The following is a 22,120-nucleotide window of genomic DNA, read 5'->3' as shown; positions in this document are numbered from 1 at the left end:
CTCTTGAAATGGGTTGTGTGTTATAAAACGTTGAGAGCATCTTAAAAGTTATTTCTTGAGCCCTGCAGCTTCACATGAATAAATAACACTAAACCAGCAGAGCTGAATACTTTGTTAAAGTCAACTCTGTTCTCCCAGGTGCTCTTCGGTCAGTCTCGAGGGCTGTGCTGTGCCCACAACAGCTCATTTCTCCTGAAATGGATGGGTCCGGCTTTCTATTTCAGGACTCAGGAAAAGTCTTTACCTATCAGATCTGCTCAATTTTTCTTTCCTGAGTAGGAAGGGAACAAACAAACAAACACAGTGCAATGAGAGTAAGCTGTTCACTTATCGTGGAACAGCTGCTGTCAGTCATGCTGTGACATTCCGGTTCCTGCCAAAATCTTCTTCCCTTTGGATATGTTCTCAGACTGTAAATAGCTACAGGCACTTCTAATTAAGCCAAGAAAACCTGATTAGTGGGATTGTTTCCTGAAGTTTAATGTCTTGCTGCTCTCCACAGAGATGTCACCTCAGTGTGAAATTCCCTGTCCTAGTGCTGAGGAACGGCACCGGCGGCTTTTTAAGGAACAGATTTTTGCTGTGCTCTGTGTCAGTCTCCAGAAACAGGGAAAGGACAAGGATGGCACAGGGAAAGTCTGGCTCCCTCTCTGTGGAGAACACATGATTCTGGACCCAGCCTGCAGCTCTGCTCTGTTCTTTTCAAGGCCTATTTTACTCTCAAAAGCTTGTTCAACCTGTGACTGTGGGCTGAGGTGTAAATGTGATAGGAATGTAGGGAAAGATGTAAGGCCAGTCTCAGCTCATATAAACTGGGGTGAACTGGAAGATATCTGGATGTTTTTAGTGGCAAAGAATGTCAAGGGAATGGAAAGAATATTTCTTTTGAGACCTTTTCCTCCATGCCAGCAGTAGGGAGAGAGACCATATACAACCAAATGCAGAAGTAGTCATAGAAATAAAGAATCTGACAAGTTATTTTCAGTGGGAGCTACGGGGTCTTACATCTCCTTTTCACAATGGTCCCAATCTTCATGGGAATCACACCACTTCCTATCCCTGCAGGACAAATTGTGACTTTAGCTGAGGATACAGAGTATAAAAATGGAACCATTCTCTCAGGTTTATGTTACCACTAACAACAGATCTTGTGTGCCAAGTAGCCTCAAGTTACATTGACATGTTCCCATCACATTTTTCTTGGTTTTCCCAGACTATTTTGCTGACCACATGGGAGACTATGAAGATGTTTTGGCCTCCCTGGAGATGCTGAACCTCTCCATCCTGAAGGCCATGGACTACACCAAACGGGTGAGTGCTCCTTCCTGCACCTCTCGTTTCACAGGCTCAAACATTGCATTAACAGAGCACATAAATCTGAGAGGTCCTCATCCTCTTCAGCAGTGCTGTGTCCTCCTGCTCTGCAGACAGCACAGCCTCTGGGTCTCTTGGGTGGGATTTTGGATGCATGAGTTGTTAGCAGCACTGAGAGGGCTTTTGGAAACTTCATATTATAGAGCTGCCTTTAAATCCAGCTTCCACCTTGGGAGGCATCCTGCTTTCCAAATACAGTTGCTCGTGTGTGAAGCTGCAATATTAGAAACCAGAGGGCTGTGTGTTTGAAGGACTGCAGAGGAATCATGCAGGCACCAAAACCAAGACATAATGGCCTGGTTTATATGTGCAAAGTAGCCCAAAGTCCTTATAAATCCATCATGTATGTTAATGATACTGGACTGTAATAGACAGTGACACTGATCAAGAAGCATAATTGATGTTCATTTACAAGTATCTATAAAATCTGAGCTGATGCACCATATAAACATCTCTGCTGAGTGGTGCACCACTCATTTGTTGTCTTACCAGGCTGAGAGAGGTGTTCATAGAGCTTTAGCTCCTTTGAAATTATTTTCCTGTCCCTCCACACCACTTAATAGTGCAACTGGGATGTATCAGTGATATCTATTTATTCAGGATAATCAATCTTTTCTCCAACTTCCACCTTTAACCATATTTGCATTGTCCTTTTGTGCCACAATGAATAAAAAGTATTTTTCTTCCTCACTGGTGAGCAGTAAGGCAGTACACTGTGGGCCAAGCCAGGGAGGAAGGTTTTGCCTTTTCCAAGCACTTGTAAGTACTTCCCAATCCACCTACAGTCCTCCTGCAAGCAATCCAAATTGAAATCTCCCTTCCATCTATCTTTGAAGCTAAAAGAGAGACTCAAATTACTCCAAATTAAAGAAGTGACAGTGATAAGAAGTTTCAGGAATTAGAATGAGAAATGGCAAATTTCTCTCCCTTCTTGCTGCTGAGTAAAGAGCTTGATTTCCTTGCTTGATCAAAATCCATCCATTTTGATGTTTGTGAGGAAGACAGAATGCAAAGTGAAGGCACATATTTAACATGTTGATGTCTTGCCATAATAAATTAAAGGCAAAATTTTTGGCCAAGCACTGATCTGTCTGAAGTGTTAGAGATTTTTTATCAATATTATGAAAGGGTTAAAAAAATCAGGGCAACACTAATAGTTCATTTTTTATTATTAAGTTTTTATTATTAAGTTTCATGTCTCGTTTATATTCATTTTTAGCAATTTTCATGACCATCAGGCTTGCCAACTATGTATTTTAAATAAATGTTAACACGCAAATAGAGATCTTAGTAATTCATTTCAGCTTGCTGTTCGTGATGCCTTCCACCACTGCTTTTCCAATGTGATGTGAATATATATGACTAATTCTTCCTAATATTTTGCAAGAAGAAGATGGTCAATTCTCTGCTTATAAATTAGGCATCTAAGCATTTGGATATTACTTTGCATGAGACAGCTGCAGCAGAAGTAGGATGGATATTCATAACCCAAATCCACTCATAAGAACACCTTTCTCACTCCTTGATTCAGCAAATTGTGGCAGGATTCACCTGCCTTAATTGCAACAGCTCAAGGTTATTTACCTAAACCTGAGCTGGTCACTTCCATCATGATTTTGTGGAGAGAAACAGGGAGATCTGGAGCACCTTCCTCCTGTGACTGAAGGATCACAGGATCCTTGATCTCAAATGCAGACACTTCCCAAGCCAGGTGAGGGAGTGCTGCCCCAGCATCCTCCCATCCCCTCATTTTTTCAGCCCGTGGGTGTGCTGCTCTTCACTGCCTGGCAGATTTTTGGCAAGGGAGCAAACAGAGCAAGACTCCATCACAGATAGGAGCTGGAAAAGAAGTATTTAATGAAAAACACTGTTCCCCACTGTGATTTTGTGAACAAAGTGGTACAAACCTCATCAATGAATTATTCAAAGGCAGGTGCTTTGTTCAGGTAAAGAAGAAGGGGAAAAGAAAATCCAGCAGGGAAGCAGCTGTTGTGGGTTGTAGAGAAACCTGTTTCCAGTGTTCAAACAGGATATACTTGGTTTGGAAGGAATTTAAACCCTGTCAGGTTCCACCACTTTGCCATGGGCAGGGACACCTTCCACTAGACCAGTGGAGTACAAAGCCCCATCCAGCCTGGCCCTGGGGACTTTCAGAGATGGGGTAATTTCCTTCTGCTCCATCTTCTCCCCATGTGGTGCTGTAACCAAGGGTCCCATGCTGATGGGGTAGCAGGGTGTTTAAAAGATTCATACATTTCATGTATATTCTTAGAAACACTGGAAGAGGTGAAAGGTGGCCAAAGCAGCAAGTTTTGGTTAAGTGTGGTTTTGTGTCCCCTGATGCTTGAGCCTGTTGCTGTCCCTACACCTTTTCTTGTGGCCAAATCCTGCAAAGGGCTGGGTGATGATGCTGAGCATTGGGAGTTGAGAAAACTGCTTTGCTTGTGAGCTGCTCCTGCTTCTCCAGAATAAAATACACATTTCCTAAGCTGGAGAAAACTATCCATCATTTAGGAGCGTTCCTATTCCCTGCTTTTCAAACAATGTATTTGGGGCAAACAATAAATGAAGCCTAACCTTTTTCTGTGTTGTCTTTCTGAGAGGTGCCAGCTGACAAGAGGGCACAGAGAACTATGGTACTTAATTGCTGTTTATATTTCTCACCTTAAAAGACAACTGATTATTTCTTGCTCATAAAAAGAGAAAGCAGCAATTATCTCGTGCTGTAGGAGATAAAGTATCAGCAGTAATTAGATTCAGCAGTGGAAGGTCTCACACAGCAAAACAAAATCTGTCATTGTAATTATTTTCCAATACAGTGATGTCCGTGCCTCACTGAAATGACTGCCGGTGACAATTGGAAATACAAAGTTAAATTGGAGAGAAAGGAAATGAACTTTTGGGTTCTAAATAAAGCTGACAGCAGGAGATGTTCCTATATAATTCTCTTTTACTGTTGTGTAGTGCAGTCAGTAAATAGCAAAGCCAAATTGGCTGGGAAGGATGTGGTTTGGGTCCAGTGTCAGAGGGCACGTGTGTGGGGTGTGCTGGGAGCTGGGGGAGCAGAGGCAGGTTGGTGCTGTCCCCCACCTCGGCCACTGAGTCCCCTGCCTTAGGGGACAGTGCCCACCCAGTGCCTCCACCATCCCTGTCAGCTCTGGGGTGACAGGGCAGTGCCCAGCCATGGACAGGGGGTTACCCCTGCACAGCCTCACCCAGACACCCCGGGAAATGTGACTTAGCTTGGTGGGAAAACTGTGTGGGATTTTGAGCCTGAGAGGCTCAATTAGCCTTGCTCCTGTCACATCCAAGTTCCTTTGCCAGCTGCACTGGGATTGCTCCTGCTTCCAGCTTCTGCCAATTAAGCATTTTGCAGGACTGACCATGGAAGCATCAGCAAGGCTGACCTTAAGTGGTGAGGCAAACTTTAAAGGCAAGCTGCAAAGAAATAATTAAAAAAAAAAAAAGCTGAGTGATGAACATTTTCAAGGATGAAGCAGATCAGATTTAATGTCAAATCATCCCTTCCTGGGGATGTTCCTGTTCCAAGACTCACTGGTGACTGACCTTGGTGCGTGCCCTATCCCAGATGGAAGGAGAGTGCTAGGAAAGCAGAATTACCCAAAACTGGAGCTGAAATTGCAACCGCCCATGCACTTGCCAGAATGAGATTGGCTTCAGGGAAGAGCAGGAAGGATTTATGGAGCAGCCCTGGGGATCTGAGGATGGCTCTGGACCAGCTGCTGCTTGGTGTTCAGCATCACCTTTGGTCCTGGAGAGAGAGCAAAGAGATGTGAAAGACAGTGTTTTACTCGTTGCTTGCTCACTGACAGCTCCACTGCCAGTGTCTCAGTTACCTCATTTAATGAACCTGGAGAGGAAATATGACCAAGTGGTGACACAGCACACACCCCCTGAGAGCCTTCTCGTGTCAGAGAGCCTAACACCCCACGTCTCATGGACCAGCACTGTACCCAAAGCATCTGCAAATGCATTTTCCCCTTAAAATTAATGACTTAGATGTGAGAATAGGTAAATCATAAAGGGAAAACTGAGTGCACTGACCTTCAATACCAGCTGCTGCCGCTCCAGCAGCAGTGGGGAGCCCAGAGGTATCTACATACAGGTGAATAGGTTTGCATGTTATTTGTGGTTAAATCGATCCTGCAGCAATCCACCCTTCTTGTCTCTGCCTTATGGGAAGTAATTGCAGTAAACAGGAGATGTTGGGTTCCTGGGGCTCAGAGGAGGTGCTGCAGCAGATGTCCTCTCCCTGCTGCTGGTGCCAGGCTGACCATGGGTCTCCCCCAGTTTTCAGCCCCCAGCAGCAAACTGCAAACTGCAAACTTCTTTGAGCAGCTCAGTTACAGCCCAAGAGCAAGAACCATCTGCCAGCAGTCTTGGATGCTAAAAATGGTGGATGATATTTTTTTGTTTTACAGCACAGCCCAGATCAGCAGTATAGAGTGCTCTTATTTGCATTCTTACCTGCCAAACTTAAGCTTGCCAAAATGATACTGCTCTTTTTTGAATGATGACACCTCGAGATAAAATAGTCACTAGAAATAATCCTCAAAAAGAAACTTTTCCACCCATCCTCCAGCTAATCCTTTATCTCAGCCTTTCACTTAACTTGAGCAGGTTTTCTCCTGCTGTGCTGAATGGATTTGGTGCTCACACTGAGGGTGTCAGGTTCCCGGGGCAGGGCTGTGCCCTGTCAGGTGATGGACCCGTGTCAGGGTGGAACAGCAGCACAGTGGTGGCACTCCTGGGCCCAGCCTAGCCCAGAAAATGTGAGTTGCTCAAGGCTTCTCACAGACTTCTTGTTCTGCCCTTGCCTCATGGTGGTTAAATGAGCAAAGCTGAAGACTTCTGGTCTGGGTATGAAGTCCATGGGGTGCCCCTGCAGTGCAGCACAGCCAGGTCTGAAACACTCCTATGATGCACTTAAAGATGTAATCATGGTAAATGACTGTGGCTGAAAAAAGAAAAGCATGGTGATGGGTCAGTAAATTGGTAAAAGATGAGTCAACTCTCCCTGTGTTTTGAATAACACATTTTGGAACAATTTCTGTATCAATTTCTATAGCAAAAACCAGATGGTGATCTCTGGGAAAGTTATGGAATTTTATAGTTGAAAAACAATCTGAAAGGAAAGGAGGTGATCTTGTTTAACTTCTCAGAAAGTATTTCTGCAACTCTTCTCTGAAACTGATTTCAGAAAATATTGCACCACAAATTAAAACAAAATGTGCTGGTTCAGTTCTGCAAGAACTGAATTTCCCCCACCTTTTCTGTTCAGACTCCAGACCAGAAAGCCTCTTCTCCATGTGATGCCATCCGGAGCGATTTTCTTGCCAGCTCCACGGGGCTGTGCATGAGATCCAGCTGGGCTGCCAGACTGTGGGGAGCAGGGGCTGGCAGGGAGATGAATCTTAAGGTCTCGGAACTTATTTTTAGATTAAGATCCTCATTCACTGCTCTTCTGCTTGTCTGTTGTGGCAAAGTTCATGTCCCTCCATTCTCTCTGAAAAGGAAGAGCATCTTCTCTGGAGGTCTTGCTTGTGCTGGTTCCAGCTCTCATGGACCTCCTGGTTTTCCTCCTCTTCCTTCCCATTTCAAGTCTATTGATCCTGGGATTTAGATGATTTGTATGGTGAAGGTGTCAGTGCCGTTGTCTTGCCAAGCAGTCTGAGAACAGCTTTGAAGGAAGGAAAGGCAGGGAACAAGTCAAAGCATAAGCATGTGGCACAAGCCAGGCTGAGTGTTCAGCAGCTTGACCATCCCACACTGCTACATCTGCAGGGTCCTTTGAGTAGGTCCTGTTTGGAAAACAAAATCTGCGCCTTCCTTAGAAAACTGAAATAAAATATGTATGAAATTGCTGCCTTGTGGGTATTAAATACAGCTAATTAGGACTGTGTGTGAAGCAAAATGCTGATTATAGCCAAGGTGTTGAGAAGTAGGAGGTCACACTTCCAAGCCTGTTCTTTGGCTGCTGGGTGAGTGCACAGGAGTGCAAAGGGCCCAGGAGCCTCTGGATCCACAGGTGACCTTGGGGATGTGCAGCACAACCCATTGTGAGCCAGCAGATACCTGCCCTTCACATCCCTGCAGCTGCACGAGAAATGATGGGATTCCAGTGAAGGAGGGAGGTTCTGTGAGAGTGAGACTAGAGAAATCCTGTGATAAATTGCTTGGGAATGGTCCATGGCTGGAAGACCAGACAAGGTAAGCACGAGATGAGCCCAACACTGAGATTTGCGAAAGGAGGACTTTACAGCAAAAACTTTCCAAATCCATATGATGCTGTTGTCATTTTTTAAATCTGAACAGGTGTCTCATTTGGTTTTTTAAAGCTGTTTCAGGAAGGCTGAGGGTCTTTCATATGGTAATGCTTTCATTTATCAACTATTTAAATGCCTGTTCTCTTCAGGTTTCTCCTACTGATTATGTGCCAGGCAATCAGTTTTGGGTCTCTGCTTTGGAAGGGATTTCAAAGTCGGGGGGGAGGGAAAGGAGAAAGAGGCAGGTCTGAGTGTTATTTTAATTATAAGAAAATATCTCTTGGAAGCAAACAGGCAATTATGAGCAACGAATTTAAATCAGCCACTCAGAAATTACAGTGCAACACATGCCTGGTTTTTAAAGGGCTGGGTGGGTGGGAGATAACCTCTCCATCATACCAGGGCGAGGCTTGCTGGGTGTTTTATGGCATGGCAATAGGTTTGTTGTTGGGTTTTGTGTTTTTAACTGGAGGAAAAGTGTGGGTGAAACAGAGTTGCCTTTGGTTCCCAACCGAAAAGCTTTCTCAGTTTGGCGGCATCACTCTGTGGGTGTGCTTGGATTGTGGTTATTAACATTTGGAAAAAGTCATCAGCGTCCCCAGGCGTGGTAATTGTCAGCCAATTTGCCCAGTGTTGCTGAAAGCCAGCACTGGGAAGCCTTGATGGTCAGGTTGTAACCCTGTGAGGCAAAGAGAAGATGTGGGGAGGTCACAGTGGGTCTCCGAGTTCGTGGGTGGTGCAAAATAATCTGTATTTTACATCCTGTAGTCTTAATGAGCTGAATAGTGACCTTTAAAAATGCCAGCGAAGAAGCTTTGAGATGTTCAACAACATTAAAACTCTCATTCCACAGTATTTGATGGACATGGCCATGAGAGCCCATTTTCTGTTTCCTTTTGCATGTCTGGAGAGGGAAACTTGGCACTGGTTGGCAAAATGCAAACACTCAACAGCATCAAAATCCCAGTCAAGCTTTTCACAAGTAATACATCCAGGGGTGTTTTCATTAATCGTTTCCAGAATTTGGGCAATTTTGGATGGGTGCACGTGGAAATGAAAAGCTGGAAGAGCTGTGGTGGGGCTTTGAGCAGCCTATGCCCCTGTGTTGGCTGCCACAGTGTGTGGGAAGGCGCCACAGACACAGGAAAAGCCTCTGATGTGAAGGAGGAGGGTGGATTTGGGGCTTGGACCTCAGCCAACTGACCAGAGACCCAGCCCTGGGCAATATTTCCCCAATAATGCAAGCTGTCCTTTTCCCACTCTTCTCTCATTTTTGAACATCTCTGTTTCATTTCCTGCTTTGTCAAATCATGATGCTTTCTGAGGCTCTCCTGAGAGCCACCAACACAAAAATCTCAAGGCCATCCTTTCAATGATGTTTTTACACCTGCTGCTCATTGCAAACACTCACAGCTACCTGTTTGCAGCAGCAGAGGTCAAGGCCATGCAGTTCAGCAAAGAGCTTGCCTGGAAATGATGGATGGAAAAGAGCAGGCTTGGAGATGTGCAAGAGTTTCTGGCAAAAAGCAGCCTCATTGAGCAGCAATTATTATATGATCCCCATAAATATTTTAGCTTCTCAAGCTAAGCAAGGAAGAAATAACTCTTCAGGGTGGAATTAATAAGACCAAATCTCATTAAATCTCTCTAGGATAGTCTGACAAATGTTTTAATAAGACAATGGGAAGGATCCCTTTGTGGCTGGTCCTTTTAACAGTTTGTTTTTGCAGCCCTGAAGAAGACATGAGCTAGAGGAGAGCCTGAGGGATTGCTGGAAAAAACCTCTAAGCACATGCATTTCTGATTCAGCTCCTGAGAGCAAATGTCACAGCTGGGCTGGCAAATGGCCAGTTAGTTAAATGAGAGAAAAAAATCACTTGCTTTGATTTCAGATCTGTTTGACTTACTGGCCTGTCAAAAAGCATCAGATCTTCACAAACACCCCAATTTTGTCTTTACTGGCTGGAATAGCTTTGTGTCCAACATCCATCCATCCATCCCTCCATCCATCCATCCACTGAATCTGTATGTAGGGAGTTACACTGATTTAAACGAATATTTAAACAGGGAATCACCTGTTTGATTTTTCCTAAAGCTGAACCAAGATTATAGGCTGTGGTTAGGTAATAAAAAATCCAACATTTAACTATATGTTCTCTAACAGCTTCAGCACCACCATCACCTCATTGTGCACCACCATCTGCTGAGGGTCACCATGTCATGCACATCCTCTAGAAACACCGTGGCTGCAACAGGGAAAGGAGCAAGTTTTCTTGTGTTAGACAAAAGTCATTAACTGTTGCTAATTGATGCTCAAGAAGCTGTCAAGAAACTAGTGCTTCCATACCTAACCAGGGGTGAGAAATCAGCTCTGTGATCAGTTTCCCCAAAGGGTTTTTTCCATCAGCTCATTCTTCTTTTATGATTTAATATGGGAGATAAAGGCAGAGATGAAGGCCCTCTGGGTTCTTGCAGAGCTGCTCCAGTTGCCATGGAAATAACCCTTGTTAACAGCTTCACCATAAAACAGGAATAATTTGCTTTGGGGAGCTTGGGGTGCTCATGTTGTGCTGCTGCATGTTCAGATAACCAGCAGTGGACTCCAGTCCCCTGAGTGTGGGCACTGCTGATGAAGTGCAGGGAGCCACGAGCATCCATCCCTGTCTCATGGCTCCAAAAATTCCTCCCAGAGGAGTCCCATGCCAGGAGGTGTGAGCACACAGGGACAGAATGCCCAGCAGGGTTTTCCTGGGCAATGTGCTGTCCCAGCAGGCACTGATGGGTGGGAAAGGGTCTATGAAAAAGTGGTGCTGATGAGCTTGGGTTTAGGGGAGCATTTTTTTCCCTGCAAATATTTTCAGCTGTGATGCTGAGTGGCTGGTAAGGCCAGTGGCCACTGAGCTGGCCTTGGGCTGTTTGGGCTGGTGTTGAGCTGGTTGGAGTGGTGTTGAACCAATGCTGGATTGGTTGTGTCAGTGTTGGACAGTCTGTGCCAGTGTCCCACCTGTGCTCTGACTGTCAGGGGTGTAGGAACAGGGCTGTGCCATGGGCAGGGATCAGCAAGGCTGTGCTGGGAAAGCGGCCCTGGGTGCTTCATGCAGATCAGCTGTTTTATGAAAGTATTTTCACATGTTCTTCGTCTTGAAAAAGTTTTTATTACCTTGGGAGTTTCTGTCAGCCAAACAGCACATTGAGCCGTGTAAATCATCCCAGAGCCCTTTACCTTTAGTGCTGGGTTGGCCGTGCTGTTGTGGGCTGAGGGCACTGTACAACACACTGAGCTCTCCACGCGGGGATCTCCAAAGCACAGGATGCACTTTTCATACCTGCACCCACTGGCTGCAAGGCAATAGGAAAGTTATTTGAGATCATGCTAAAGAGAGCAGCTACGGGCTTTGGGTAAGACCTCTTCTCACGGCAGGGACACGGAGCCCAGCCTGTGTGTGGGCTGCTGGGCAGGCGCTGCGCTCACCGTGTCCCCCGTGTGCCTCGGCAGGTGTACGAGAGCGGCAGCAACGTGGACCAGTTCGTGACCCGCTTCCTGCTGAAGGAGACGGCCAACCAGACCCAGTCACTGCTGAGCTCCGTGGAGAGTGCTGTGGACGCCATCGACGAGCAAACCAACCCGGCCAGGTCTGCAGCGCTCCTGCCCTCCTCTGGTGCAGGGGCGTGGAGGGGGAGGAGGAGGAGGAGGAGGAGGAGGATGCTTTTGCGGGGTGAGGAACACGCAGCACACATCGTGCAGGAGGCAAAGCGGAGCTGGGCGACCGCCTGTCTTTCTTTTTGCCTCCCTTCCCTTTTGCTGAGCTCTGGGCGCTTTTCTCCCCTGCTCTGTCCTGCACTGTCCCTTCCTCTCCTGCAGTCCCCAGGGCAGCAGCCTGGCACAGCGCTGGGCAGCGCTCTCTGAGCAAACACACCGCTCCCAGCCGGGGCAGAACAGCGGCACCTGCAGAGGGGTGGCTGTGCCTGAGGTGAGCCGGGCACAGCCCACAGGGACAGCTTCCCGTGCCAGGGACGCTGCCTCTGCTGCCAGAGCGCTCAGCGGCCGGAATCATCCAGAGGGACAAGGGATGAGGACAGGCAGCGCTGTCCCCGGGTGTCTTGAGGGGCCGTCCCCATCCCGGCAGCCCAGCACATGCCCCCCCTGAGCCTGGGCACTACAGAGGGGACGGTTCAGATCTCCCAAATGCTGCCAGGACTAAGCTGTAAGGAGCTGCCGGCAGCAGAGGTCAAACCTCAGCACAGCCGCCTCGGTGTCCGTGTCCCGCAGCTCCCGGGGTGCCATGGAAACCCTTCTGTTTGCGGGACGCTCATGGAACGAACTCTTCTGCCATTCCTTCCAACCAGGAGGCTCGGGCCGCTTTCCTGGGGATGTCTGGGCTTCCCCAAGCCATGAGTGGGCAGAGGGGCACATGGAGAATGAAAATCCCAGCTCCTTCCTAATGCAGACTCTGTCACACAGTGAGACCTGGGCAGCCCTGCCACCATCCCACCAGCTTTCCCAGCAGAAATGCTGCGGCTTTCATCATCTCACGTCTCTTTCTGCTCTTTGTTTTGTGGCAAACCTTGTACAAAAAGAAGTAGGAGCTCCTGAAAAACAATGGAGAGGAAACAAACCCAACATCAGGCAGAGCAATTAGAGCCCATGAAAGACTTTGCTGGCTTTTATTTGCTGATGTGCGAGCCCTCATAATGGGGAGTATTGTAGTTGTTTTCTCATGAATAGCTAAAAAGAAAAATAAATCCCACAAAAAATTATCTCCTGCGTCCACATGAAGACAAAGAGGTAGCCTAAAAAGTACAAAAAATAAAGGGCTGTAGAATAAGGTGCGAAGGCAGAGGTCCAAGATGGAGACACCTCATTAAATTGTGATTAAAATAAATCTCTCTCTGTTTTTGCCTAATTTCCTGTCTATTGACAGGGGATTGTCCAGGACCAGCAGTGGTATAATCGCACGGTTGGTAGCAAAGGGATGCTCCTGCAACGTTTATTGTTGTTCCTGCCTCCTTATCTTGGAGATGTTCTTTGGGAGAGATCCGCACATCGTGTTCCTGTGTATGGTGGAGCCCACACTGGCCGATTTTCGGGGTAGATGGGGACAGACAAAGCAGCAATTGTGCTTTGGAGGAGCCAGGTGCCAGGGGAGGGACAGGAGGGCAGGGAGATGCTGGCTGGTGTGGTGCCCATTGGCTCCAGGGCATTCATGTCTCCAGCTGGGAGCTGCATGACTAACAAAAGACGCCAAAAGGAGCCAGGGCTCCCAGGCAGCTCTGTCAACAGTCAGCTGGCACAGAGCTGCTCTTGCTGGAAGGAAACACTGGAAATCCTTTGAGCTGCTCAGCCTCTCCCTCTGTGGCGCAGGCTTCCTGTTGGTGGAGGAGGAAGGAGAGGATCATCCTTCCTCAAACCCATTCCCATCTCACACACAAGGATGGCAGCTGCAAGCCCTTATGAGGATGGCAGGTCTTAGCATTCTCTGCGGCTTGCAAATAAACGAGGTCGTGGGAGGATCTGGTGCTGGATGGTGATTGTGGATGCTCCATCTGGGGAAGTGTTTCAGGACAGTTTTTTTGATCTTTCAGCAGCCTCCAGGCCAAATGGGCTTTGTAGACCCAGACAAAAAAAGCAGGATGGAAGAAATGCTACAGTGGATGTATTTCCATTCTCCAGGAGAACTGCAGCTGTAGTCTGTTAGTGGGTACCCAGCCTTTGCTCACAGGCAGCCACTTGGGCATGAGCAGCCTGGGTGACAGCAGCTTTTCCTGTCTGAAAGTTACCAAAGCCATTGGACTGCAAAACCAGCCGAAGTAAAGTGCAGCGGGCTGGGCACAGCTTCAGGAACCTAAATGTCCCATGTTGCAGGTGTCTGTCTAGGACAGAAAAAGTCCCTGAAGGCTGCTGGTCGTGCCAGGGGGGCTGTGTTGTTCCACAAGCAGGAAAAAAAGTGATGGCTGCTGGAGCAGCCCACTGACATTCCTGTGTCTCTGACCCACTGGCTGGTGCCAAATGATGGTGCAGGAAGGACTCCTGCACTGCCTGGGCACAGTGGGCGCTGTTGCACTCCAAGGGGTCTGGCATCATTGGCAGAGGTGCCAGAAAGGACAGTCCAGTGCTGGCTGCCCAGAGCCGGCTCGTGGCACCCTGTGCATGCCCAGCTCTGCTGTCCTGACACCCTGTGTGCTCTCTGGTTGCAGGCACTACCCCAGCAAGGATGGTCACGGCCTGAGTGACACCTGGTATGACAACCCCACGCCCAGCTACCCTCCCACCACCTGGATGGTCCCCAGGGAGCAAGGAAAGAGCTTCCAGACTGGTAAGTGCTGGCTGCCTGGGGTGGCTTGGAGCACTCCGGTCCCAGCAGCAGCACAGGGCTCTCAGGGGGTGCCTGTAAGTGTCCCTGACTCCAACACTTTCTCCTGGCTCTGTGCAGGTTCCCCCGACACCAAGGCAGAGGGGCTGGAGGGGCAGATCAACAGGCTGGCCAAGCTGATTGGAAAGCTGGAGGACAAGGTAAGAGCCAGTGTTTCCCTGTGTGAGGCTGCCCTTCCTTCCTAGGGACAATGCAGGGACCTTTCCCCAGCTGTTTTGGGGCAGGGATGAGGACATGGTGTTGGGGATGTCGGCTGCAATGGGAGCACAGGGAATTTTTGTGAAGAGTCCTGACTGGAGGTGCAAGCGGCTCCAGAGCCCATGGCGTGTAGAGAAGGGGGCACAGTCATTGCAAATGCTGGGGACAGACACCTACCCAGCAGGGAGGGACAGGCAGCCTCAGCCAATCCACCACCCCCTCTGCTGCTTATTCCCCTTTTCCCAGACCCTCTGGTTTGACCTGCACCAGCGGCTGTCAGACAGTGAGAGCACGGCTTGCACGGTGAGTGTGCCCCACCACCACCCGTGGGTGCTGGGGTACCCCTGCAGCACACGTGGGGAGGGGGTCACTGTGTTTCTGTGGGTCTCACACACTGTGTTTGGGGGCCCGGCAGTACCTGCTCCTGGTGAGGAACGAGATGACCGTGTCACACAAGCACCTGGGCGAGTTCTGCAGCTCCCTGAAGCAGTACCTGAAGAGCGTGGCCGGGGAGCGGGACTGCTTCCAGTGGGTACCCTCAGCAGCTGCATGTCAGGGGGCTGGGGAGATGGGGGGCTTGGTGTGGGCTGGAGTGAGGAACAAGGGAAGGACTGAGGCAAAACAGCCAGGATTTGGGACGTAGTCATGCTCAGCCACCAACACTGCTGGGGAGTGCTGGGACTGGGGGGGCTACCCCTACCTGGGCTGCTGGGGCTGGGTCCCCCCTTGGTAGCCCACCCTAGAGCACGCCTGTGGCTGCACAGGGGGGAGGGATGCCCCATGTTGGGGGCTCACCCCTCTCCCTGTCTCTGCCAGTGTCACCGCGGTGAAGCTGCCTGATGGGGTCACCTTCATCGTCTATGAGTTCTGGGAGACCGAGGAGGACTGGAAGAGGTAGGGGAGGGGATGAAAAAGCCCATTTTGGGATGCTTGGGTGTGGAGGATTGCTTGAGCAGCTGAGCCCCAAGCTCTGTCCCCTGTCTGATGGCAGGACTGAGGAGCTGTCTGTCTGTCCTAGGGCTGTCCCTGTAAACAGGACAGGGAGGTTGAGGTGGGTCTCTCTACACCTCCCACCTGGGAGTGCCTTTGGATGTGGTGATGGGAGGCGGTCAGTGTCCTGAACCAAGGCAGGGTGCTCTGCACAAGGGGAAGTGAGCAGGATTGCTGGCAGCCAGCCCTGCCAGAGCCCGTGGTGCTGTGGGGGGCTGGCATGGTGTTTCGGGGGAGGCTGGGTGTCACCTGCTCTCTCCCACCCGGCCACAGGCACCTGCAGAGTGCCACCTCCAAGGCCTTCCAGCACGTCAAGGTGGACACCCTCAGCCAGCCTGAGGCCATCTCCAGTGTGTCCGTGCCAGGTAGGAGGGCAGCCACCCCAGAGGGTGGGGGACAGGGAGCCCTGGGCAGCCAGCACCTCTCGAGTTGCTGGGGAGCAAGGGTGGCATGGTGTAAATCACAGCATGAGCCGAGCTGGCTGGCTGGGGGTCAGGGTGACATGGGGCTGGGCGGGGGTGACCTCCCAGTGATGTTCCCCTGCAGCTGCCTGGTGCACCCTGAGCAGAGAGTGACCGTCGGTGCCAGGGCCCGCCAGCACCTGTCCCCTCTGCGGGGTGGCCGTGACTCGGGGAGGTGTCGGCGTCACCTGGCTGCAGTGAAGGAAACTCCCGTGTGTGTGTGTCCCCCCCGAGAGTCCTCCCTCAGCTACCCCATCACCTGGGCCATCTCTCCCTGGCGTGGGGTGGCCTCGGGGGAAAGAAGGACAGCCGGGGAGGGGCTGGCAGGGTTTGGGGAAGGGGACATCCCTCAGACAGAGGTAGGCAGGGAGGGGGGCAGTGGGTGCAGACACTAGGAAGCAGGAATGGGAGTGGGAGGCTGGAGTCCCCCCTGAGAGCAGAGTTTAGGCTGGGGGTCTGTGCAAGTCCCCAGGGGCCACCCAGGGAGGAGACTGGGGGGGGTTGAAGCTGTGCCTGGCGCAGTGTGTCTGTGCCTGCAGGGATGGGGACCCGTGTCCCAGGGGGGAGTCAGGGTGGTGGCAGAGGGGGGTTTCCCTGGTCCCAAGGTGCCCCTTAGTACTTTCCAGCTGTGGGTGGGTCCCAAGGGGTTTCCTTTGCATGTGCACAGTTGCAGCTGGTGCCTTGCAGGCATGAGGGTGGCTGCCTCCTCTCCTTCCTGGGGTCTGTACTTCGTCTGTGTGTCTGTCTGTCTGTGCCAATCCCACACCCACCCCGCCGTGTGTGGGGCTCCCTCAGGGTGTGTGGCACAGGACCCTTGCCAATACCCTCTCCTGTCTTTATTAGCCACTGTACAACGGGGACGGCGATGCCAAATAAACCCGCCATGGGATCCAGCGGTGTGGCTGTGTTCAGGGCATCTGTCCGGGGGCGGAGGGGGGGTCACGGTGGGCTCGGTGCTCCCTCAGTGCAGCAGCCCCAGCACGGCCAGGGCAGCACTCTGCCCGCAGACAAAGGCACCGCCCAGAACAGAGAGAACCCCCCAGGCGATGAGAGCAGCCCTGCAGCGACATGAGCAGAGGCACCGGGGTAGAGCTGACCTCAGGAACGGGCCACCCTGTACCCCAGCTCCTCTGGCTGTGGAGCTCTCTGCAGGGTCAGCCTCCTCTGCCTTGCTCCTCTGCATCACTCCCACTCGATGGCTGAAGAGCCCAGCAGTCCCTCTGGGCCAACCCCAGTCTCCACTGCAATGGCACACAAACCTTGGTCAAAAAGCTGGCAGATGCCACTACGAGATCACTCCCACTTCTGCCTTGTGCCCAGTGGCCCTGCTGAAGGAGCAGAGACCCACATCCACACACCTGTGCTCGGGCACAGCCACTCCCACACACCCCCAACTCCATCCTATCACCACATGCTTCCAGCCCTTCCCATCACCAGCCCCAACCCCGGAGCCCTGGGTCTGTAGCTCCCTGTTCCCTCCTCCCCGGGCACACAGTCCCCCTCGGCCCCATACTAAGCCCCTGGGATGCAGCACTCACCCTAAACCCAGCTGCTGCTCTGTCAGAGTGTCCTCAGCACCGTGCTCCTTCCCAGACTGTCCTGGGCAGGCTGCGACTCTCCCCTTGCAGCATCCATCGCCCCAACTCGTGTTGTGCCTTCTCCTCATGAAGGGCTCCTGCTCTGGCAGGTCTCCCCAAGGGACCTCTCCAGGTCTTTGTCACCCACCCAGGTACCCCTGCTCACCTTCTGCCTTGGCCCCTCCAGCACTTCGGCACCCTTTGGGGCACCCTCACCCCTCCCCAGAGCACCGTCCTGACCAAGACCTCGATGTCCTGGGGTGCTCCCTCCACCCATCACACACCTCCATCCTCACTCAGACACTGCTGCTCCCCCAGGGACACCACAGACATGCTTAAGTATGCACTTATCCCAAACCTCACCAGGTCCCGCTGACATGGACATGACCAGCCCCTCCAGAGAGGAGTGGTGACAGGACACACCACCCTGGCACAACAGACACCAAACACCTGACGGCCTCCTTTCTTGGGGCACCCTGTCCATCTGACCCCCAACCTGGACTCCACCCCGGCCCCCACCATGTGCCCCAGTGCCACCAAACCCCCCTTCTGTCCCTAAAGCTGCTCTGGTACCTGGGCGCCCTGATGCCTGGACACAGCCCTGGTATCCAGGCACATTTCCAGGCACAGCCCCAGTAGAGCACTTCCCTCCACACCCAAATCCCCCTCCTTGCAGGGTTCCCACCCGGACCAGAGTGACCCCCAGGGTCACATGGCGGTGGCCCATGGGGTACCACACCCTGCCCCTTCCCTTGCCCCCACTGCTGCTGAGCACACAGACACTCACTTTTTGCGCGGCCCAAGGCTGCAGGTCCCAGTCATGCACACGAGGCACAGCCCTGCTGTCAGGGCAGAAGCTCAGCCCCAGCACACACCCCTCACCCAGCCCCACTGCATTGTCCCCCATGAGCACAGCCCTGCACCCCCAAAATGGGGCCAGGACAGGCCACTTGCCACTGCAGCCCTTGGCACCAGTGACCCCCCCCCCACTCCACCTTCCTCCCTCCCCGTGCCTCCTCTTGCCTGGGAAGATGAAGATGAAGAAGGCGCTGATGCCCCCGATGAGTTCGATGACTTTGCCAATGTCGGGGACAAAGAGGGCGATGCCCAGGGTGGCAGCCATCCAGGTGACCGTCAGCGCCACCCGGCTGCGCCGCTCCTGTGCCTCAGACACCGCCACGGCCCCGCGCTTCGGGGCTGCCCACAAGTCCTTCACCACGGATCTGGGAGGGAGGATTGCGGGGGCTGATGGCACCCAGGGGAGCTGCACCGGCTGGGGGGACGCCTGGCTTGTCACCACTCCCCTCACCTGCCCAGCAGCACCACAATGGGGTAAATGGTGACAATGGAGACGCCAAAGAGCAGGCGGGCGACAATGACAACCGGGTCATTCCCTGGGTAGGACATCAGGACATCGGACGCCACGGCCTTGCCGAAGGTCAGGTAGCCATAGAGCCCTGCCGACAGGGAGGTGGGGGTGGGTGGCTGTGCAGTGAGCACGACAGAGGAATTCTGAGCAGGATGGATGAGCCAAGGGGACAGGGGACACCCGGGGCAAGAAGGAGGGAAGGGTTTGGTACTGGGGTTACCAGTGAGGGAGTAGATGAGCAGGCAAATGAGCATGGAGAGCACAGAGACGGTGACCCAGTGGGAGAAGCTCTGGTTGCGCATGCTGCTGTAGATGGCCACACATGCCTCGTGGCACTGCAAGGCAAGGGGGAACAGCACTGGGGCCCCATGCAGGGACAGCCCCCACCCCCAGCATCCTCTCTCCAACCTATGGGTGCCCTGTCCTGCTCTGCCCCATTCCCAAGCACTTGTGTCGTGCCCTACAGCCACCTCTGGTGACAGCCATGGGTCCCCTTTCCTGCAACTTGCCCTTCAAGGGATGGCATCCCCATGGTCTGGGATGCCACAGGGGGCTGCCAGCACTGCCCTGGCAGCTGTGGCCAGAGGGGCCAGGGAGACCTACCTGGAAGCCAAAGCAGATGGTGGGAATGACACTGAAGATGGAGGTCCAGGAGGAGGATCTGGCATGTCGGGAGGAAGCACAGAGCAAAGGGCATGAGGCTCTCATGGAGAAGAAACCCTCCTGTCATAAACTGCGCAGCCTGGATGCCACTATGGGAATCTCTTACCCAGTGATTCTGGGAGAAAGGGATATTGCTGGGGTGAAAGCTGGGGCTGGGAGCTACCATCCACTGTGAGCTGTTCCCAGCTCACCCCCAGCGCACACAGCCCCCAACACACCCCTGCCCTGCCTCCAGCCCTGCCCCCATGTCACTGCTCATGCCATGGGGTTCTCAGGGCAGGAGAGACATGGGGCTGACCCTCCTACCTGGAGGACTGGGGGGGCTCAGTCAAACGCAGGCTCTCCGCCTGCAGGTAGTATTTCAGGATGATGACCAGAGTGAGGTAGCAGGCAGCCAGTGTGCCCAGGATGCTGTCAGGGCATGGGACAGCATCAGCACACAGCTAGGAGGAAGGGAGGAGGGGGGTTCCCATGGCCCAACAGGGAGGAGGTAACCTGGGGTACAGGGTACCTAGGGGTGGGCCACCACAGGGATAGCCCAGGTGGTACCTGGAGTACTTCTGGAAGCCGATCTCCCTGGGGACAGAGAGGGGGAAGATGACGAGGACACAGAGAGCCGAGAGGGTGAAGCGCTGGTCCACGTACCAGGGGGGCAGCTGGGGGGCCTCACTCAGTGTCCCATTGGGGTACAGGGAGTCACACACTGTGGGGGGCAGCAGGGGGTCAGCTGAGCCCTGAAAGATGGCCCAAGGAGTTCGGGAGCATCACACCATAGCAGAACCAGGGAGCCCCATGTCCTTAGAATTCCCAGGAAAACCCTAGGGGTGACCCCAGCCCATGTGGGACCTGCCAGCCCCAAGCAAGCCCTAAACACAGAGTGGGGAAACAACTCACGTTTCTCCAGCTGGTCGCCCACCACCCTGAGGAGGGCCACGGAGATCATGAAGAGGTTGAGGAGGAAGCAGACCTCACAGAGCTTCCCCACGGCCGCCCCGCACACGGCCCGCACCACGCCCTGGTAGGTGGGCTGGGCGCTGAGGGCCGCGGCATAGCCCAGCACGGCCAGCCCGCTCACCAGGAACACCAGCGAGCCCTGCGGGGACACAGCCAGCAAGAAGCGCCACGCCAACCCTCCATCACCCCCAGACCAGGAGGGGACCCAGCAGGCCCACGGCCGGGGACCGGGTTACCGGCCAGACCACGTCGTGGCCCTGGGTAACAAAGGTCAGCAAAAGGATGGAGACACAGCCTTATGTGATACTTTGGGGTTTAGATTTGGGGGCATATACGGGAGCAGACATCCATTTACTCTGAGTTGAGCTACAAGCCAGCTACAAGCTGGTGCCGTCCCTAAGGTGGCACCGCAACAAACCTAAGGATGTTACCGGGGTCGGGAGAGAGGTGCCGTGCCAAGGGGGTCCCCGCCAGCTCCCCACGCACCAGAGCAGGTGCGTCCTCTCCCTCCCCCGAGCGGCGCCCCTCGGCTCCCGCTGGGGCTGCCGCAGCCCCTCGCCGCCGTGTCCCCCGCCCCGTGTCCGCCCTTACCAGCTCCACCAGGAGCGCGGGGACGGCCCCGCCCGCCCTGCCGAAGGCCCAGGGGAAGCTGAGCAGCCCCGCGCCCAGCGCAGACTTGAGCAGGATGAAGACGGCGCCGGCGGAGGAGAGCCCCGGCGAGGAGAGCCCCGGCGAGGAGAGCCGTGCGGAGCGGCCCGCCGCCGGCAGCAGGGGCCGGCCCTCGCCCGCCGCCCGCTCCATCGTCCCGGCTGCGCTGTGGCAGGGCGGGCGGGGGAGCGCGGCCCCTCCGCGGGGCCCCGGGGGCGGGAGCGGAGCGCCGCGGACCCCCCGCCCCCGCGGGCCGTGGGGAGGGGGCGCCGGGGGACGGGCGGGAGGCGGCCGCGGGCAGCCCTGGCAGGAGCTGACCCACCCCGCTCACAGCCCCCGCGGCACCCCCGGCTCTCAGAGCGCTCCGACGGAACACGGCAGCCCCTTCAGCTCCCGCCGCGGGGCAGCTGGGCTGGGGGCTCCTGTTCTCACTATCCCCAGCATCATCACCACAGGGCTGGGCGGGTTGAGGCATCCCTCACGCTGCTCTGTTCACCCAGGCATGAAACTGCCACCAAAGGGCATTAGGGAGTGCCCCGGGAGCTGCAGCTCATACCCCTCATAACTCGTTGGGTGCAGGATGAGGCGGGCAGCCCTGCGTGTTTCTGCAGCAGCCAAAAGCTCACCGGGTGCTTTCCTGCACTGGGAGACTTTGGAGAGGAGCCATCCCACCCCTTGCTCCACCCCGGCGAAGGGGATGCCAGGTTAACAGGATGGGGTGACGGATGCTGCAGAAGACCTGCACAGAGGAGGCTGCACGCCACAGCAATGAGGCGCCCATTCCCTACATGGGACACACAGCAGCTCTGTGCCACTCCTGGCTCACGCCACTGCCCCAGGGCTCAGCACACAGGCCCTGGCGTTGGCTGACAGCCCCTAATGCATTTTTGATTTCCCAAATATGTGCCCTTCTGATCGTGCTAAGAAGGATAAAGAGACTTTAATCAGCTGCTAGGAGGAATTATGGATGGCTAATTGTGCCTGCCACCTCCATTACATCTCTGCCGCCTACAGGGCTTATAAACACTTAGAAAGGCCCTTCCAAGCCTTCATTAGCTGCACACCAAAGGCTTCGGAAATAATTGGCCTCTACAACTTAGAAATTGGCCACTGGGCTGTAAAATACCAGCCACCGGGAAAGGCTCTTAATTCGGACTGGTGCTTTGATACAGCTTGATTCTGGTTTCAAGGCTGCAGTGGAGCTCTAATCTCTCATTAGCGCTGTGAT

The 22,120-nt window shown here is 53.3% G+C and overlaps 2 protein-coding genes across 2 annotated transcripts in view; one reads left to right on the top strand and one right to left on the bottom strand.

The window, feature by feature from the left end:
* NECAB2 (N-terminal EF-hand calcium binding protein 2) overlaps positions 1-16,574 on the top strand; it is a 74,576-nt gene extending 58,002 nt beyond the window's left edge. The window contains exons 5-13 of the mRNA XM_066327814.1: positions 1,214-1,311; positions 11,158-11,294; positions 13,857-13,975; positions 14,093-14,172; positions 14,477-14,533; positions 14,646-14,758; positions 15,047-15,124; positions 15,494-15,585; positions 15,767-16,574. Coding sequence (XP_066183911.1) covers positions 1,214-1,311; positions 11,158-11,294; positions 13,857-13,975; positions 14,093-14,172; positions 14,477-14,533; positions 14,646-14,758; positions 15,047-15,124; positions 15,494-15,585; positions 15,767-15,795 — 803 coding nt within the window. The 3' untranslated portion in view covers positions 15,796-16,574. The remainder of the gene's footprint in view (positions 1-1,213; positions 1,312-11,157; positions 11,295-13,856; positions 13,976-14,092; positions 14,173-14,476; positions 14,534-14,645; positions 14,759-15,046; positions 15,125-15,493; positions 15,586-15,766) is intronic.
* A 68-nt stretch (positions 16,575-16,642) lies between these two features.
* SLC38A8 (solute carrier family 38 member 8) lies at positions 16,643-21,045 on the bottom strand. Its single transcript, XM_066327327.1, has 11 exons — positions 20,836-21,045; positions 20,481-20,501; positions 20,185-20,383; positions 19,840-19,993; positions 19,597-19,701; positions 19,231-19,288; positions 18,848-18,962; positions 18,568-18,715; positions 18,282-18,481; positions 18,046-18,100; positions 16,643-16,739 (listed from the first exon to the last, which is right to left on the bottom strand). The coding sequence occupies exons 1-11, from the start codon at positions 21,043-21,045 to the stop codon at positions 16,643-16,645; spliced, it is 1,362 nt and encodes a 453-aa protein (XP_066183424.1).
* Positions 21,046-22,120: the final 1,075 nt, after the last annotated feature.

Source organism: Sylvia atricapilla, chromosome 12, assembly GCF_009819655.1.
Source record: "Sylvia atricapilla isolate bSylAtr1 chromosome 12, bSylAtr1.pri, whole genome shotgun sequence".
NCBI classification, from domain to species: domain Eukaryota; kingdom Metazoa; phylum Chordata; class Aves; order Passeriformes; family Sylviidae; genus Sylvia; species Sylvia atricapilla.
Note: the sequence above shows the minus strand (reverse complement) of the source record. Positions and strands in the feature narration are given on the sequence as shown.